At 41.3% G+C, this 19,798-nt stretch overlaps 1 protein-coding gene across 3 annotated transcripts in view; it reads right to left on the bottom strand.

Moving 5' to 3' along the window:
* KIAA1328 (KIAA1328 ortholog) overlaps positions 1–19,798 on the bottom strand; it is a 161,754-nt gene that overhangs the window by 59,802 nt on the left and 82,154 nt on the right. For all 3 annotated transcript variants that reach the window (XM_028136362.2, XM_054723738.1, XM_054723739.1), the window contains 2 exons: positions 6,587–7,254; positions 3,904–4,011 (listed from right to left, as the gene is read on the bottom strand). In XM_028136362.2, coding sequence (XP_027992163.2) covers positions 3,904–4,011; positions 6,587–7,254 — 776 coding nt within the window. The remainder of the gene's footprint in view (positions 1–3,903; positions 4,012–6,586; positions 7,255–19,798) is intronic.

Here is a 19,798-nt window from a genome sequence, read left to right as displayed (position 1 = left end):
TTAATGCCTCACTTGAGTCAGTTTAATATTTTAAATACATAATATTTTTAATACTAAGATAATTTAAATTTCCAAATAAACAAAACTTAGCTTAAAATTAAATTTTATCTGGGGAGTTCTATTGGCAAATGACTGTCAAACTCTTAAATGCAGTTAACATTAAAAAAAATTTTTTTAAATACATATTTTTATTGACTTCAGAGAGGAAGGGAGAGGAAGAGAGAGAGAGAGAAACATCAATGATGAGAGGGAATCATTGATTGGCTGCCTCCTGCACACTCCCCACTGGGAATGGAGCCCGCAACCCAGGCATGTGCCCTTGACTGGAATCGAACCCAGGACCCTTCAGTCCACAGGCTAATGCTCTATCCACTGAGTCAAACCAGCTAGGGCTGCAGTTAACATTTTAAAGGCTTTTATCAAATACACTAGAGACCCGGTGCACGAAATTCGTGCACGGAGGGGGGTTGTCCCTCAGCCCAGCCTTTAACCTCTCCAATATGGGACCCCTCGAGGGATGTCCGACTGCCCGTTTAGGCCCAATCCAGGATCGGGCCTAAACAGGCAGTCGGACATCCCTCTCACAATCCAGGACTGCTGGCTCCCAACTGCTTGCCTGCCTGCCTTCCTGATTGCCCCTAACCACTTCTGCCTGCCAGCCTGATCACCCCCTAACCACTCAGCTGCCAGCCTGTTTGCCCCCAACTTCCCTCCTCTGCCGGCCTGGTCACCCCTAACTGCCCTCTCCTGCAGGGTTGATCACCTCCAACTGCCCTCCCTTGCAGGCCTGGTCCTTCTCAACTGCCCTCCCTTGCAGGCCGGGTGCCTCCCAACTGCCCTCTCCTGCTGGCCATCTTGTGGTGGCCATCTTGTGTCCACATGGGGGCAGGATCTTTACCACATGGGGGCAGTTATATTGTGTGTTGCAGTGATGATCAATCTGCATATTACTCTTTTATTAGGACAGAGGCTTGGTACAGGGGTGGGGGCCAGCTGGTTTGCCCTGAAGGGTGTCCCGGATCAGGTGGGGGTTCCCTTGGGGCGTGGGGCAGCCTGAGCGAGGGGCCTGTGGTGGTTTGCAGGCCGGCCATGCCCCCTGGCAACCCAAGCAGAAGCCCTGGTATCTGGAATTTATTTTCCTTCTACAATTGAAACTTTGTAGCCTGGAGCGGAGCCAAGCCTGGGGCTCCCTCTGAGGCCGGCAGCCATTTCTGTTGGGGTTATAATTGAAACTTTGTTGCCTTAAGCGGGTGGGCCTGGCCAGGGTGTGCAGAAAGCTTTGCTTCCCCTGTTGCCAGCGGCAACCCTGGCCTGCTCTCTCAAGCTCCATCCTGCCGCCATTTGTTTGAATTTGTTTACTTTCTATAATTGAAACTTTGTAGCTTGAGTGGAGGCTTAGGCCTGGCAAGGGCAGGCGGAAAGCTTGGCTTCCTCTGTTACCTAGGAAACCTTGCTCTCTGTGGCTGTAGCCATCTTGGTTTGGGTTAATTTGCATACTCACTCTGATTGGATGGTGGGCGTGGCTTGTGGGTGTGTTGGAGGTATGGTCAATTTGCATATTTGTCTATTATTAGGTAGGATATTAGAAAATACTTGTTTGAAAGTAGTGCATGGTTCTATCTTATTTTTGTCATAATTATCTGAATGTAGGATATGGACGCCCAGGTGTACCTGAACTTTTAAAGCACATCCATCTCTTAAACTAAAGCACTAGCTTCCAAAGCATTCACTACACTTATCTGAACAGCAGTAATGAAAACTTTCATAAACTGCAAGTGGGAGTATGAATTGCTGCAACTTTTTGCAAAAGAAAATTGGTATTGAATCTTGTAATTTATAATTATAAATTATATAGAACTATATGTATGTAGAAGTAACAATTCTATTTTGGGGAACTTATCCTAATAAACAGATGTAGCAGAACACAAGAATAAGTACAGTCATGCTTGTTATAGCATTGTGTAGTGGTAAAAACTTGAAATAATTTGAATGTCCAACAATGGAAAAGCTGGATATGTTAACAGTGTTCATAGAAACCATGGACTGTTATGCATTTATAAGAAACAAGTTAGCATTTGAATTAGTTTTCTATTGCTGCTATAACAAATTATCACAAGTTTAGTGGCTAGTGGCTTAAGCAACACAAATTTATTATTCTATACTTCTGTAGATCAGAAGTCTGACACAGGTCTTACTGGGCTAATATTGGGATGTTGGCTAGGTTTTGTTCTTTTCTGAAGACTATTCCCTTGCTCATTTGGGCTGTTGGCAGAATTCAGTTCCTTGCAATTGGACAACTGAGGTACCCATATCCTTGCTGGCTGCCAGCTGACGACTGTTCTGAGCTTCAAAAGGCTACCTGCGTTCCTTGGCTTGTGACCTCCTTCTTCCATCTTCAATGACAGCAATGGCAAGTAGTCATTCTCATGCTTGGAATCTTTCTTCCTCTTTCCATCTCATCTCTCTGATCCAGAAAGAAAAGCCTTCCCTGTTCCCAGGACTCAAGTGATTAGACTGAGGCCACCCAGATAATCCAAGATAACATCCCATCTCAAGGTCTAATCCCTTCATCATATCTACATAGTCCCTTTACCATGTAAAGTAACATATTGAGAGGTTCCAGGAATTAGGACACAGACACTTTTGGGGGCAATTATTCTGCTTACCATAGTTCTACATTTAAAAATCTGATAGATGACCATGAAGTACTACTGTTCAGTGAGGGATGAGGGTGGGAATTAACAAGTAATGTGTTCAGTTTGATCTCAAATATTTATAGATATTGTACATATATGGAGGCATAAAGAAAGGTATAGAAGGATACTAACATGAATTCAACCAAGACAATCAGAATAGGGAATAGAATGGGGAGTGAAATATGACAGGTCATTTCTTGATGTGTTTTTGGATGTTGTACTTTTTATAATAAAATATTTTTCTTTTGAAATTTAGCAAAGTTTGATTAAAAATAAAATGGAATATGGAAAAGCACTTGAGATCTTGCTTCCTAGCACTGTTATTAGTTTGGCTTAAATAAACTCATTAAAAAAAAAAGGTGGAATATGAAACAAAATGTATAATATAAAAACCCAGCTCATGCCCGGCCTGTGTGACTCAGTGGTTGAGCATCGACCTGTGAACCAGGAGGTCATTGGTTCGATTCCTGGTCAGGGCACATGCCTGGATTGTGGGCTTGATCCCCAGTGGGCGGGGGGCGAGGGGGGGGGGAGGAGGAGGCAGCCAATCAATGATTCTCTCTCATCACTGATGTTTCTATCTTTCCCTTTCCCTCTCTCTCTGAAATCCATAAAGAAATATATTTTAAAAAAAGAATCTTAAAAGATTCATATATACTTTGAGCTAGCAGTCCACTTATAGGAATCTATATCAAGGAATTAGGCTGAGATAAAGTAAATTATTTATTTATAGAAAGGGTCTTCAAAGCATAATTATAATAGCAAAATCCTGTATTATCCAACAACAGGCTTATAGATAAATACTGAATAATAGATGTCACACATAAATATTTGTTGAGTGAATAAATTACTGTGTTTTCATAAAAATGTAATGGCATCAGAAAATATGATATAGTGAAAAAAGCAAACAATAAAATTCTATATAAGCATAATCCCTATTACTAAATATAGAATATGTAATTATAAAAGAAAGATTAAAACAGGAAAAGGGCTGAAAAGATTGTTTCTGAATGGTAGGAATATAGGAATAATTTTTATTTTCTTCTTTATACTTTTCTATATATATTCAAAATTTTATAATGAGAATATATTTATTCATATGATCAGAAGGCTGGATTCACCAATATGGAGATTTAACTATACACCAAACATATCCTTCATATCTATGTCCTACATATTCTTGCCTTGACCCACTGCCCGAGTTTACCTTGGTCCAGAGTCACTCCCATTCATATCCAGGTTGAGTTCTCGGGGCTTAGTAAGCTTGTTATCAGCAATTAGTTCTTTTGAGTTAAACACAGCTTGAGTTCTTAACCTGTAAAAATAAATTCAGAGAAAGTTTTATCCCATGAAACCTAAGAAACTGAATGCTAATCCTTAAAAGACCATTCTCATAGCTATACTATCCAGCAATTATTTTCAAATTAAAAATCTATAAAAAAATACTAAATACACATTAATAAAGACAAAGCAGTTTCATAATAATTTAAATTTTCTTTACTTATAGAGGAGTGGAGGAAGACTGAGTTGGTTAGAATATAATTTAAAAACTCAACATTATAGATGTTTTAAGAGCACTTTAAATCTCTTCTCTAGAAACTTAAAGCTTTCCCATATCCATTTTTAAGTAAGTGTGTTTTGGTCACCAGAGTCTAAAGTGTAAATTATAATAACACTAATTAAAATGATTCTGACCATCATATCCATAGCTGCCATTTCAATTCAACATAATACTGAAAATACTAGCCAAAGCAATTAGACAAGAATAACAAAAGGTATCACTGTTGGAAAGGAAAAAGTAAAATTGTCTGTTTGCAGGTGATACAATCTTATATTTAGAAACCTTAACTTCACCCAAAACTGTTAGAATTGTTAAGGGAAGAACAGTTTATTTACTTGTTTATTTTTTAAACTAGAGGCCCGGTGCACAGATTCATGCAGGGGGTTGGGGTCCCTCAGCCTGGCCTGCACCGTCTTGCAATCTGGGACCCCCTTGGGGGATGTCCGACTGCTGGTTTAGGCCTGATCTAAACCGGCAGTTGGACATCCCCCAAGGGATGTAGCAGTGCACCAAGAGGCAGGCAGCCAGGGAGGAGCCCGAGCTGGGGCTGGGCACCGCTCACGCTCATCTTGGCCCACTGTGCATGCCACCACTGCTTGGTAGCACTTCCGCGTTGTCGGGAGAGACTCCTGCCGCCGCAGCTGCGCTTGCCAGCCATGAGCCTGGCTTCTGGCTGAGCAGCACGCCCCCCGTGGGAGCACACTGACCACCAGGGGACTGCTCCTGCGTTGAGCATCGGCCTCCTGGTGGTGTGTGTCAGTCCCCCACAGCGAGCACACAGCAGGGTGCTGCTTGCCCCTCACTGCAGCACAGAGGGGCAAGCAGGCCCCGCAGAGAGCAGACAGCAGGGCCCTTGAAGCGAGCAGACAGCCGGACCCTGCATGCCCCTTGCCGTGGCGTCGGGGGGCAAGCATGCCCTCACAGAAAGCAGACAGCAGGGCCCCTGCAGCGAGTAGACAGCAGGGCCCTGCTTGCCCCTGGCCGCGGCAGCGAGGCACAAGCAGGCCCTTACAGAGAGCAGACACCAGGGCCTGCGGTGGCGTCAAGCAGGCAGGTCCGCAGAGAGCAGAGAACCACGGGGAGTGGGCCTAAGCCATCAGTAGGACATCCCCTGAGGGCTCCCAGATTGGAGAGGGTGCAGGTCAGGCTGAGGGACCCCCACCCCAGTGCACGAATTTCGGGCACCGGGCCTCTAGTATATATATATATAAAAGCCAAGCGACCGGAATGACAGAACAACCAGAATGACTAGTTGCTATGATACACACTGCAGCGGCCAACTGGCCATATCGGAGCCCTGATCAGCCCCCCACCAACCTCCCAAGGCCCTGCCCCCTGACCAGCCCCCCCCCACCCCAATCAGGGGCGGGGCTGGCAGGCAAACCACCCATGACCCCTCCCCTGTGGCCAGCCTGGCCCCCCCACCCTGATTAGGGGTGTGGCCAGCAGCCAACCTCCTGCATCCTCTCTCCCCCCCGCCGGCCTGGCCACAATCGACCTCCACTGGGGCGGGTGGCCGGACCCCACTCATGCACAAATTCGTGCACCAGGCCTCTAGTTTATTATATATTACTAGAGGCCTGGTGAACAAAATTCGTGCACAGGTAGGGTCCCTAGGCCTGGCCAGCGATCAGGGCCAATCAGGTTCCGTCCCCATCCCCGCCTCCTCCTTTCTTCGCCACCTGCATGCCGCCACCGCGCGGTTCCCCACCTCCCAGCCTCCTGGCCTCCCTGCTTCCTCCTTCCCTCACTCTCTCAGTGCCCCACCACCACCATTGGTCTCCCACATGTTCTGCGCCACCCCCTGGTGGTCGGCTCATGTCATAGTAAGCGACTGAACTCCCAGTCTCCCAGTCGAACACCCGGGGGGACAATTTGCATATTAGCCTTTTATTAGATAGGATGTTATGGCAGAGAGACATAAATATGGAATGATGACAGCTAATCATACTTCTTTACAATCGGATTCCACATGCTGAAATCTCAAGCTTTTACTTAATGCTTAATGTTCTTTACAATGACATCAAACAGTAAAGGATTTTGTGTAATGGTGATATCATTAAAAAATATTGTCATTGGAATCTGGCAAAAATTACACTGCACTCCTTAGTAGTAAATATTCTAAGCTAACATTTTGGAAGACAAGGTAATCTTTCAAGTCTTCCAAAGATGACAGTGGAATTTACTTAGTAGTCATAGTCTGTCCTCATCCTGAGAAAGCTAAGACCCCAAGGAACCTGCTCCTACACATTTGTTACAGTAATGCAGAGTCATTTTATCCTGTGCTCACCAAGCTACAGACGCTGCTGAAAGAACAGGTAGGACTCACCAATTGTAGTCCAGGCGAGACTGATGAAGCTGCTGCTGTTTTAGGAGTAGCTTTGTCTCCTGCTTGGCCAGCAGATGCTGAAGGCGCTCCTTTTCAATTTCCAGCTCCATTTTTTGAAGCATAAGTTGCTGCCTTCTATCTTCTGATAGCTGCTTTTTGAAATCAATTTCACTGGGCTGCAGTACCTCTTGGCCATGCATCAGAGATGCCCAGGAACGCCCACAATAATGGCATGATTCCGGGTGTGTCTTGGAATATTGAGGGGCCATGTCTGTAGGATGGCTAACGGGAACATGATCTGCATTTTCAGAAAGTCTATCAGCACAACACAGTCTAGACGAAGTGGGCTTAAGGTGCTGGCATTCCTTCATCTTCAATGCCTCTGAAGGAACTTTCTCTGTAGGGACTACATCTGCTAGTTTTTTCCCTGCGGATCCATAATCACATGTTCTGGTTTCTGATGGCATCATGTCAGGATCCTCTTTGGGATAATGAAGGGCTGATGGTTTCAAAGAATTATTTCTGAACTCCACAAGGGGTTCGGAAGCTGAGTCCTGGTTTTTAGGCCTTTGCTTGGTTTGATGGTAGATTTGTGGTTTTGCTACACTCAAGTAGGAACCATCCAGTTCCACAGATGAAGACGGGAGAGTGCTCTTCCTATTGAGAACCTAAAAGGAACCACAAGACCACTTGTCAAATAGGAGCACAATGAAACGAGTTGTTTCTTTTGGCTTTTCAGAAATCAATGATATATTTTCACCAAAACAAAGCTGTTTTATCTTCTTAAATAACAAATGCTGGTATTTACACAGCTAAAGTAACACGTGCCACAAAGCTAAATCCACTTTCAAACAATCGAGATTTCAAGTAAATCCATAAGGATGAGAAAAAGAAAGTGTTGCTACTTGCTGCTTAAGCAAGATTTCAGGAGTTGCAAATAATGAGGGCTACATAAAATCAACTTTGAGATGAGAAGAGGCAAAAAATATAGCATTAAATATTAATATCTTAAAAGGTTTAGTTTTGAATACTAAGCCAGGAAATCCATTGAGCCACCTTAAATACTCTTTGAAATACTCTTTGATTGGCCATTACACAGCATGAGATTTGATGTAAAGCCTTTCACCTTATACTAATAGAATGTAAGTTACCGCTAGAAATTTGATGAGTTTTTATAAGTATTTTTACAGAACACAGATAAAACCAACACTTTCAACAAAATATGATTCTAATCAAAAGTGGTTATTTAAATACAAAACATTTAATTCCAGCTATAAACATAAGTGATTTTTCAATTAAGTTGTTCAAGTGATTATAGTCTGATAAAACCCAGGCAGAAAGGAAGCAGCTGCAAATTACCTTTGACAGTCACAGTGCGCTTTCCCAGCATTTTAGCCTCAAGCTTGTTCTATCAGGGAGAACAAAACTTAGTGTAGACCCTGATTCTCAAACTTTTTCTATCAGAATCACCTGGAGGGCTTGTGTAATGTCAATTGCTGGCTTTCATGCCCAGAGTTTCCCTTTCGGGAGGTCTGGGGCAGAACTGAAGAACCTGCATTTGTAAGAAGTCACAGGTGCTGCTGTTGCCACTGAGGCTCTGGGACCCACTTTGAGAACTACTGTTCTGTATCATGGAATATCTGGGTTTCTGTATCCCTCTTCTAAGGACTGTTCTGATTAGATTGGGTTCACTCAGGGAATACTGAACCATTTCCTCATCTCAAGATCTTAAACGTAATCACATCTGTACAGTCTCTTTTCATACAATGTACTTTATACCATATAAAATGACACTGACAGGTTCCAGGAATTAGGACATGGACAAATTTCAGGTGGGGCATTATTCAGTTTACCAGAACTTCTTTGTAAATAATTCATAAGCAGTTGAGATGCTCATCTATTCTAGAGACACAGAAGGAACAAATAATTGAGATCCCTAGCAGAAGGGGAATAAAATCCCACCAGTTTACTTAGCAACAGTTGAAAATCATGACTGATTGGTAAAAAATGCCAACTAACAGAGATATACAGCAATGCTATGTTTCCTATTCTAGGATAAAAGATGGCTATTACAATGATTCTTTTTTTTAAAATATATTTTATTGATTTTTTACAGAGAGGAAGGGAGAGGGACAGAGTTAGAAACATCAATGAGAGAGAAACATTGATCAGCTACCTCTTGCACACCCCTCACTGGGGATGTGCCCGCAAACAAGGTACATGCCCTTGACTGGAATCGAACCTGGGACCATTCAGTCTGCAGGCTGACACTCTATCCACTGAGCCAAACTGGTTAGGGCTACAATGATTCTTAAGATTTTGAGTTTCTAAAGCAATTCAAAAGGAATTCTATTAAAATGAGAATGAGTGGCATCTGGGGAGGAGACCTGGTTCTCTTCAGGAGGACAGGCCATCCTGTACACCTCGCAGGTGCCACTGAGCAGATTACAGCTGCAGAAAAGGAGCGAGGCCTACGGCGAAACTGACAACAAACTGCCTCATAAAAAAATTAACCTTACTTCACACTGAAAAGGAAGCTCTAGTCCACATTAAGCGTTCCTACTGTGGACTTCAGTACCACTTACTGTCAACACAAATACTTAACATTTATCGTGTGCTATTTTGTATGGAAAACTATCTTTTTATAGAAGTATTATATTTTAAAACTGACAGATACATTTTTTACTGTTTCAGAAAGTTAAATCAACTGTTTTACATTATCATATATTTTCTAATACATGTATGATTAACATAACAATAGATAGCATATATGTATTATTTTAGATTCTGACTTTTGTTCCTTAACATTATTTACATATGTGCATTTTTATGATTATTAGCTTTATTTTATTTATTTTTTGTTTTTTAAAATCTTTATTGTTGAGAGTATTATATATGTCTCCTATTCTCCCCATTGACCCTTTTTAGACACCGCCCCCCACAACCTCCCCACTGGCCTTCACATCTCATTCATATGTGTAATTTAATGAACAAAGTAAACTGATGCACAAAATAGATCCAGAGACATAAAAGCATGGAACAGACTGTCAAATCTCAGAAATTAGGTGGGGATGGGAGGGAAGAGATCAACCAAAGAACTTGTATGCAGGGACACAGATAAAAAATATGTTTTATTGATTTCAGAGAGAAAGAGGAAGAGAGAGGGATAGAAAAATTGATGAAAGAAACATCAATAGACTGCCTCCTGAACACACCTTACTTTCTAAAATATGGCATATTTTTAAATAGACTGCATAGGAAATAAATATGTTGATAAACATGTATATGACCCTGTATACATATATGCATGTACACGCAGGGGTGTAAGCATATACATGAACACACAAAATCACATACTATTCCTATGGTAATCCAGGGTCTTCCCATGCTCTCGCATTCTGTAAATAACGACTGCAGTGCTGCTTTGTGAAATGCCATCAACAAGAAAGCAGTGATGTTTTATAAGTTTCTGAAAATCATTTTTACAGGCAAGTCTCTGCTTTAGAGCCAAAAGGAGAGATTTGAACTAAACTGCAGTTATTATTTCTTGCAACAGGTTATTTCCTTTGCACAATGAGGAAGTGATTACTTACAATGTACTTATGAGATGTTAATCACAGGATTAGTCAATAGTACCAATAGGTCTTATTGGTAATTCCTTTGACAACAAATAATAATTTACTATCATGGCAAGCACCTTGCTAACAATCCTCATATTCCCACTGATAGCATTATAAGAATGAAAATCTCAATTTTGTAACTTTAAAATTTTCCCCTGTGCTCTTCATTTTATTGAGAGGTCAGAAATTCAAGACCTAAATAAATGTCAGGTGTCCCCCCCCAAAATGTATACACACATTGAATAACTATAAAGGCAGAGTTTATTAAAATACATTTCATTTCCAAAAAGTAACAGAACCTACAGACAGTGTGTATACACCTTTCTAGGACACCCTAAATTACTGTGTGTGGGGCAGGTCATTGCATTGGCTGCAGAACATTTTGAGTTAATGGGAAGTAAGGCCCGAACGACGTGCTGCATCTTTTAAAGTCAGGCTTACATGAACCAGTTATCAAGCTGACAGAGCTACGTAATGCAACAGCTGCACTGTATGTTTTGCCAAAGTCTCATCCTGAATAAATGTTCATTCTCCCCAGTGCAATTAACTCTCCTATACTGGCAGATTTTGCTAGAAGATCATCAAGGTAGATTACCTTCCAGTGTTATGAACTAAATACTTACAGGTGTTATATCATCAGTTATAACTTACAAACTTTTGCATTTACCAACAGAACCAGGCAAATGAATCATCTAATTTATGAATTATTTATAAGAAATTCACAGCATGCTCCTGGCGTCATCCATGGCCTTTTCTAGGTCACATGACACCAATTAGAGCTGAATTTTAAATTATTCAATAACCTGAACTCTCTTGTCATTTAACATATAGATATCAATGCAGTAAACAAGTTAAATCTAATGGGCCCTAGAGGTTTAAGCTTCTCTACCTCTCAGCTGAAGCTGTGGGCCATCAGTGGAAGAGAAAAATAACAGAATGCAGCAAACACATTTGCAAGGCTCTAATAACTTATTCTAGTTCCCATAGGGATTGTAGCACAACTTAGGAATATTAAATCTAAAAGACATTAAAGTCAGTAATTATGAGTTTTAAAAGAATATACGCACACAGTAATGTATAAATGACAGAATACTAGCAACAGACACCAAATGCAATACCAGCTGTAGGGTATGTACATCACAGGCCTGCCAAAAATTTTAACAGCAACTACCAGTCTCAGAAAAGGCTAAAACTCATATTCTTCAATCAATTACTACATTTCCTGAAAGTTGGAATTTGTTGAGTTGCTATAAAAATGAAAAGAAAGCATGGAATCACTGATCATAAACTTGAATTCAGGTCAAAAGACCTTAAAAAAAAAAAGAAATTATTTTATTGATTTCAGAGAGGAAGGGAGAGAGAGATGGAAACATCAATGATGAGATAGAATCATTGATTGGCTGCCTCCTGCACGCCCCCTACTGCGGATCGAGCCCGAAACCCGGGCATGTGCCCTTGATCGGAATTGAACCCAGGACCCTTCAGTCCACAGGCCAACGCTCTATCCACTGGACCAGATCTGCCAGGGCCAGGTCAAAAGACCTTGATTAGAATTCCGGTGCTGCTACTTAGGAGTGCTATTATTTTTGGCGAGTCATGTTAGGTCTCTGGGGCAGTTTCCCCATAAATCCTTTTTCAGTTAATAGTGTTATTCAATATGTAAAATGATACTCCAAAACAAATAGAGTCCTAGAACTATTTGAAAAATGCTTAAAATAAACTTGTTTCCCTCTGTTCCATACTTCAAGGAGCTGCTCTGGTGCTAAATGTGAGAAGAAAAGGTTAGGACGACAAACATTTTGGGAGGAATAATTACTTTTTCTTAAGTCATTATATGGAAAAATATAGAAATGGACACATCTTCTATAGCTAAAAGACAAGTCTTATATATCTGTCTAACAATAGAAGGGAAAAGTATATGCAAACAAAATACTATGAATAAACACCTTCAGTATATCTTTCCACTCTATAATTTTATCTAGAAGTATAGGTTGCCACCTTGGGGAGGGCAGGCAGGATGAAGATCTGGAAGTATCTGCCAGATACTGTGCCAGCTGCCAGGGATTCATTTTATGTGATAAGGTCTATGGCCCTCAGATTTTGGCTAAGGGGAAAAACATTTTATGTGATAAGGTCTACGAAGAGTTGAGGAGTATTAGTGAGATTGGTTTTGCCTTTAGCAGGGTGGGGGGAAAGCTGGGAAGTTTTCATAATAGAGGAGAAATTTAAACTAAATTCTGGAAGACAGATTGGAGTTTATTAATGATAAAGGTATGTGTGAGGATGTGCTGCATGTGCAGGGTAAGATATTTCAGGTAGAAGGCGAAATATGGGTAGAGAATAGAGATTGTGAAAATGAATATGTATGGTGACCTCTAAGTGGTCCAAAGCATTGTGAACAGTGTGATGGGAAATGGATAAAGCCAAAATGCTCAGTAGGTACCATAGGACAAATGGTGTAAATGCTATGTTAAAGAAGTTTCACTTTAGCCCTGGCCGGTGTGGCTCAGTTGGTTGGAGTGTCGTCCCATACACCAGAAGGTGGCAGGTTCCATCCCAGTTGGGGCATGTGTGGGAGACAACCATACATGATATTTCTCTTTCTCTACCGCCCTCCCCTCCTACTTCCTCTCTCTCTCTAAAATCAATGAGAAAAAAAAAAGTTTGACTTTAAATTTTATATGCCTACCTAATACAGGAGATGGCCAATGAGCCAAAAGGTGGGCAGTTGGAAGAAAATAAAGTACGGTAATCAAAAACAAGAGAATCTGTTCTCAGTATCTAAAGGAATCAGACATGAAATTTATATGGGGTAATTATAAAAGACAAAGAAGAAAGGAGTACCACAGGCCAAAACACTAACAAACTAAAATGACAATTAAAATTCAAGTGTTCATATCTACACATTATGTTGAATGACCTTTGGAAAGCAAGGGAACTAGGTAGAGGGTAGATGCCTGGCCAAGGCATAAAAGGAACTACAGAAGGAGGCAGGCACCAACAACCTTTCTAGAATTCGTTGATTAAGTACTCCATAATTTCTTCAAGGGCCAGTGCCTCCATTCTCAAAAAGGTTGGTCAGAATCCACTGTGGATTAGTGTTTCTGTCAACCTCCCTTTATGAATAATTATGAGGACAAAATATTTTTAAAAATCTGTTTGAAAGCACTGAAGTGTTACTAAGGTAGCGAGAACATGAAGGGGCCAAGATTCCAGATAGAAGGAAGACAGGAAAAGACAGCTTGACATTAGTTGTCATGTTTCTGTTCAAGACATTCTAAATTAGGAAGTGCTGGCTGAGAAGAACTTTAAGTTATCTCATAGCGTTGGAAACAAAATTCGAATTTCAGAGCCTGCCAAGAAAGAGAGGTCCTGTCAAAAACCTCAGGCTTTCAATTAAGACCCCTGAAAAGTAAGCAGTAAAAAATGAAACAGAAAAGCCCATGTACATATTAAAGCTGAACTTCAACTCCACTCAGTCCTGGACTGGGTTAAGGGCATATGAATCAATGCTAACAGCCTGCACAGGGAAAAAGCAAATTCTCTCTGGAGAAAGATAACATCAAACAGAGATCCATATCATGTCCAGCTTTTTTTTTTTTTTCATAGACAATGTCTAACATTCAATGAAAAATACGTAAGCAAACAAAAAAGTAAAAATAGAGTTAAGAGGGAAAAGAGATAATAGAAATAGAGCCACGAGATTTAGATATTGGCATTCTTTCAAACATGGACTTTAAAGTACTAGTAATTATTATTTATGTGAGTAAGATACTAAATGGTATTATAAAGAATACTGTAGAGAAAAAAAACTAGAAAAAATCAAATGGAAATGTTAAGAATGAGGATACAATAAATAAAATAAAAAAACTTAGCAGATAACATGTATCTGAGGAGGCAACTGGTGAACTGAAATAAACGTCAGCAGAGAATATCAAGACTAACATGAAAAGATGGATGTAAAAGAATGGAAAAATATAAAAAATATAGGGACATGATGACAAAAGCCTAAAATACATGTAATTACAGTACCAGGGAAGGGAAAAAGAAAGACGAGGAAGAAATAATAAACAGATAATGTAGAGAATTTTTCAAAACTGTATCAAGCCACAAATTTAATAGGCTGTGTGACTACAAAGAAGGATAAATATAAATAGAGCTACACCTAGAGCAAATCATAGTAAAATTGCCGAAAACCAAGGACAAATGAAAATTTCTCAAATGCTAACATTATTACCTTCAAGGAGACAATAATAAGACTTACAAATAACTTTTCAATAAAAAATAATTCTATTACTTAGTGAAACTATTCATTAAAAAAGAAAGTGAAAGATTTTTCTTCCAGTCCTGAGGGAGTAAGTTGGTAAAAACCAAATGGCTATCTACTGTATGACCCCATACATGGGAAAGGCCCAGAAAAGGCAAGTCCATAGAGACAAAAAACATATTAGTGGTTGCCTACAGCTGAGGGTAGTAATAGAAATGAATGTAATTGGACACAAGGTATCCTTAAGCAGGCACAGTATTTAATGGATCAACACTGATTAAAAATGTTACAAAACTGACTTAGTATTGATTGCAGAACTCTGTAGATCTACCAAAATCACTGAGTTGTACACTTAAAATGGGTGAATTTTATAACAAAAAAGACAACATTCATTCACTAACACTTTTTGAATGCACACCATGTATAAAGCACTGTTCTAGGTACTATGGAATCATCAGTGAATATAAAGAGCCTGCTTTAATGAAAACTCATATTCTAGTGGAAAGAGACAAACAAACAAGTAAACAAATAGGTTATGAGGTCATCTGTAAGTGGTATCTACACTATTAAAGAGTAAGATGCAAATTGACCATACCTTCGCGATGCCCACCAGCCAACCAGGAGTATGCAAATTAACCCAACAAAGATGGCAGGTTAATTTGCATACACAGGCACCAAGTGGCTGGGGGCGGGGTGGGATGCTTGCGGCCTCTGGGCTGCGTGGGAAAGCGGAAAGGCGGCTCTCTCCAGAGTGAAGTTGGTGCCAGCAGCCAGGGGAAGGAAGGCCCACTGTTGCACGAATCTTCGTGCATCGGGCCTCTAGTAAGACAATAAAAGTACAGCTGTTTAATGAATAATTGGGGTGGATGATAGAGGCTAAATGAATCCTTTCCACCTCTTGTATTTGCCTCAGGATTTCTGCCATCTTTATAAAACCCCTTCTGTTCTGATAGGCAAGTGTCATTCATATGGGAGATCCACACTTCAACTTTATCTTGTTTCACTGGGCCTTTAGAACCTATTGGCTGAAAATTAATTTGATATAAGGAGAGATTTATTGCAGAGAGCCCTATATACTTATGACAATATAAAAATAGTGAATAATACAGTTTGCAGAAAACAGGTGTAAAGAGATAAAGTTAACTATAATGACAACAGAAATGACAAGCTTTTCAAATAGTGGCCAGATGTTGCTTGCTTCACTGCTATTAAGTGAGTGATGATGAAAATTCAAAAGAAAAATTACTGCAACAATATTTATAATACACGATTTCTTTAGTGTCTAAAAATCACTGAGGTATTGTGTACTGTATAATTTTGGGGCATATTTTGGCTGTAGTCATGAGGCAGAAGATTATTTAAGCTGTTTTATTACTTGCAACAGCCTTTTTGTTCTTTAATCTAGACTAAGTCTAGAAATTAAGAGAAGCCCTGCTCACAGAAGACTGTCCTAAAACACTGCAGTGGAGGGGAGAGATGGGTTTTGTGTGGAAACAACACAAATGGCACTTTTCATGCGGGAAGGAAGGAGCGGACTCAGGCACTTAAAGCAGGAGGCCAGCCCAGGCAATGACTCCACACAGAAAGCAGGTGCCTGTGAGCACAGTCTTCAGGTTTCTGCATGTCTCAACAAGAACTAATCAGCTCTAGTTGTATGGGATATCTGCATGCCAAAATGCCAACATCTGTTCAGCACAGGTGATGTGTCCAAACGAATTGTATGGAAAGGGCTTCCACAAATCAGTGTCACCTACAAAGATGGACACAACTTCAATAGTCAGAGACAGCATCAGGTCAATCAGGCTTATTAGCTAAGTCCTAATCATCTAGTGATTTAAATGGCACCACAATCAGTGTGCTTTTGATTAATCTGCGGACAAAAACTTTGTCTTACAGAAAGGACAGGGCAAGCTGCCTCCTCCTGAGAAGCTTGGACCTAGAAGTTCTGCCTCACATATAAATTACTTCCATAATCAGTATTAGAATTCCGCCCAGTTAATACTTTTCAGGCTGGTGTAATGGGTGTCCGGTGTACAGTACGGCTGCTAATACATAAGAGATTTGACATACTTCTTCAAACTATAAATAAACAATTGTGAATGCTGACTGACTTGACTATGAAAGTGCTAAATCAGCCTACTTCAGGGCGCAGGAAGGAACTGTCCTTAATTGTTACAAACAATATTATCTTTCAACACTCTCCAGAAACTACTCTGAACAAAGTTTCTAGGCAGCACCAAGCACACCGGAAATCAAATACTTACAAAATAGGTGACACTTTTTTTTTTTTTTTTTTTTTTGGCATTACTGGGCAAAGAGAAGCAGGCCATTAAAATGAGACCTTCCTGACATTTGTAAACCCAAACCTGACTCTAAACACAGATTCTCTCTTCTCAGGCACACTGTGAGGAAAAGGCAGGGGAAAAGCTAAGTGTCATGGAGAAGTTGAGAGGGAAGCAGTGAGGAGGAGGGGAGAGAGACTAAAGAGCAACTCTTAAGCCAGGAAAAGCTATATTAAAAAAAAATCACTTTAGTACATTTCAAACTGGTTTCTTTAAAAAGGATTTTACGCTTAAAGGACTCATTTTTGTGCTAAAATAGCTTATTTGATGATCTCGCTCTAAACCGATATTAGTTTAAATCCTTTTATCAACACAAAATCACAAGCACATAATATAAGAATGGGTAAAAGTGATGACAAAGGGAGAGACCTGGGTAAGATGAATTCGGCTCATTTTCTACCTCATAGATGCTCCTGGTTTCCTAGCACTGTGTGCTTAAGCGCATCGATCATTTCTTAGATAGAAACTATTTCTAACAGACCTGTACTGAGAAGATAATTTGGGGAAATTTGCTTATAAAACTGCAGGTGATAGGACTCACCAGCAGTCTGATCAAGAGATGACACTATTTCCATCACACCAGCACAAGGTTCTCACTTCAGTGTTGATGAGAATCACCTGGAGGGCTTATTAAAATGCTCAGCAGGAGTGGGCTGGGGCCTGAGGATGTGCATTTGTTTAAGCAGTGCCCAGTGACGCTGATGCTCCTGCTCTGGGGCACATTCTGAGAACCGCTGCACTGGCACGTGCCTCCTGACTTCATGGGTAGACTCCATCGGGCTGTGGGATGTCAATGTCCAGTTCGGATGTTTTTGTTTCCTTACTTCGTACAATAGGCTGCACACAATTTCCATTCCTGCTCTGGCCTCCCTTAGGTATGACTGGCCTATACCTAGACAGCTATCACTCTTCCTCCTTTTGTGGAACAAATAATTCTTTCCCATTAAAATAAGTACCTTCTGGCCAAAACCGGTTTGGCTCAGTGGATAGAGCGTCGGCCTGCGGACTGGAAGGTCCCAGGTTCGATTCCGGTCAAGGGCATGTACATTGGTTGAGGGCACATCCCCGGTAGGGGATGTGCAGGAGGCAGCTGATCGATGTTTCTCTGTCATTGATGTTTCTAACTCTCTATCCTTCTCCCTTCCTCTCTGTAAAAAATCAATAAAAATATATTAAAAAAATAAATAAATAAAATAAAATAAGTATCTTCTGTCCATAAATTATCCTTTTCTTAAAGGTCTCTGACTGTGTGGTCTATATGTAACTAACACAAGAAAAATACATTTGGAGTTCTTTTCACTCTTTCCCCTCTCCCCTTTATTCATATTTTATATCCATTACTTTCATCGTATCTTTTAATCCTGCACAGTACCAGATGTACCTCATTCAGTTCTTTTGTTCAAAAGGGTTGATTAAATTTTCTACCTCTCAGTTTATCTGAAATTGCTTTTATTTCAAGTCTAAATGTATTTATGACAAAAGATCACATAAACTTTTGAGATGCAGAGAATTATTAATCTATCACTAAATGCATTTCATTTCTCTGTCCTTTCAGGGTATTAACAGACTTTTCACAAAGCAATGTATCATAAAAAAGGCACATAAGATGTATCTGATAAGAGCATCTTTCATTGTGTGAAGTCAATGTTTATTTTTATTAAGAGTTAAATTTAATTCATATAAGGAAATAAAGGAGCACACAAATACAGATGCCACAGACAAGTTAATCTAATCTAATAATAGACAAATATGCAAATTGACCATAACTCCGACACACCCAGAAGCCACGCCCACGAGCCACGCCCACCATCCAATCAGAGCGAGTATGCAAATTAACCCAAACCAAGATGGCTATAGCCACAGAGAGCAAGGTTCCCTAGGTAACAGAGGAAGCCAAGCTTTCTGACAGCCGTTGCAGGCCTAAGCCTCCACTCAAGCTACAAAGTTTCAATTATAGAAGGTAAACAAATTCAAACAAATGGCGGCAGAATGGAGCTTGAGAGAGCAGGCCAGGGTTGCCGCCAGCAACAGGGGTAGCAAAGCTTTCTGCACACCCTGGCCGGGCCCACCCGCTTAAGGCAACAAAGTTTCAATTATAACCCCAACACAAATGGATTCGGGCCTCGGAGGGAGCCCCAGGCTTGGCTCTGCTCCAGGCTACAAAGTTTCAGTTGTAGAAGGAAAATAAATTCCAGATACCAGGGTCTCCGCTTGCATCCCAGGGGGCGTGGCCCACCTGCAAACCACCACAGGCCCCTCACTCAGGCCGCCCCATGCCCCAAGGGAACCTCACCCTGATCAGGGACACCCTTCAGGGCAAACCAGCTGGCCCCCACCCCTGTACCAGGCCTCTATCCTATCTAATAAAAGAGAACTATGCAGATTGATCATCACTGCAACACACAATATAGCTGCTCCCATGTGGTCAAAGATCCTGCCCCCATATGGACACAAGATGGCCACCACAAGATGGCCAGCAGGAGAGGGCAGTTGGGAGGCACCCGGCCTGCAAGGGAGGGCAGTTGGGAGGCACCCTGCCTGCAAGGGAGGGCAGTTGAGAGGGACCAGGCTTGCAAGGGAGGGCAGTTGAGAGGGATCAGGCCTGCAAGGAAGGGCAGTTGGAGGTGATCAACCCTGCAGGAGAGGGCAGTTAGGGGTGACCAGGCCAGCAGAGGAGGGAAGTTGGGGGCAAACAGGCTGGCATGGGAGTGATTAGGGGGTGATCAGGCTGGCAGGCAGAAGCAGTTAGGGGCAATCAGGAAGGCAGGCAGGCAAGCAGTTGGGAGCCAGCAGTCCTGGATTATGAGAGGGATGTCCGACTGCCCGTTTAGGCCCGATCCTTCCTAGGGATCGGGCCTAAACGGGCAGTCGGACATCCTTTGAGGGGTCTGAGATTGGAGAGGGTACAGGCTGGGCTGAGGGACAACCCCCCTCCGTGCACGAATTTCGTGCACCGGGCCTCTAGTAAAGTAATAATATGAAC

This window comes from Eptesicus fuscus, chromosome 12 (assembly GCF_027574615.1).
Source record: "Eptesicus fuscus isolate TK198812 chromosome 12, DD_ASM_mEF_20220401, whole genome shotgun sequence".
NCBI lineage: Eukaryota > Metazoa > Chordata > Mammalia > Chiroptera > Vespertilionidae > Eptesicus > Eptesicus fuscus.
The sequence above is the reverse complement of the archived record's forward strand: the minus strand, read 5'-3'. Positions and strand labels throughout refer to the sequence as shown.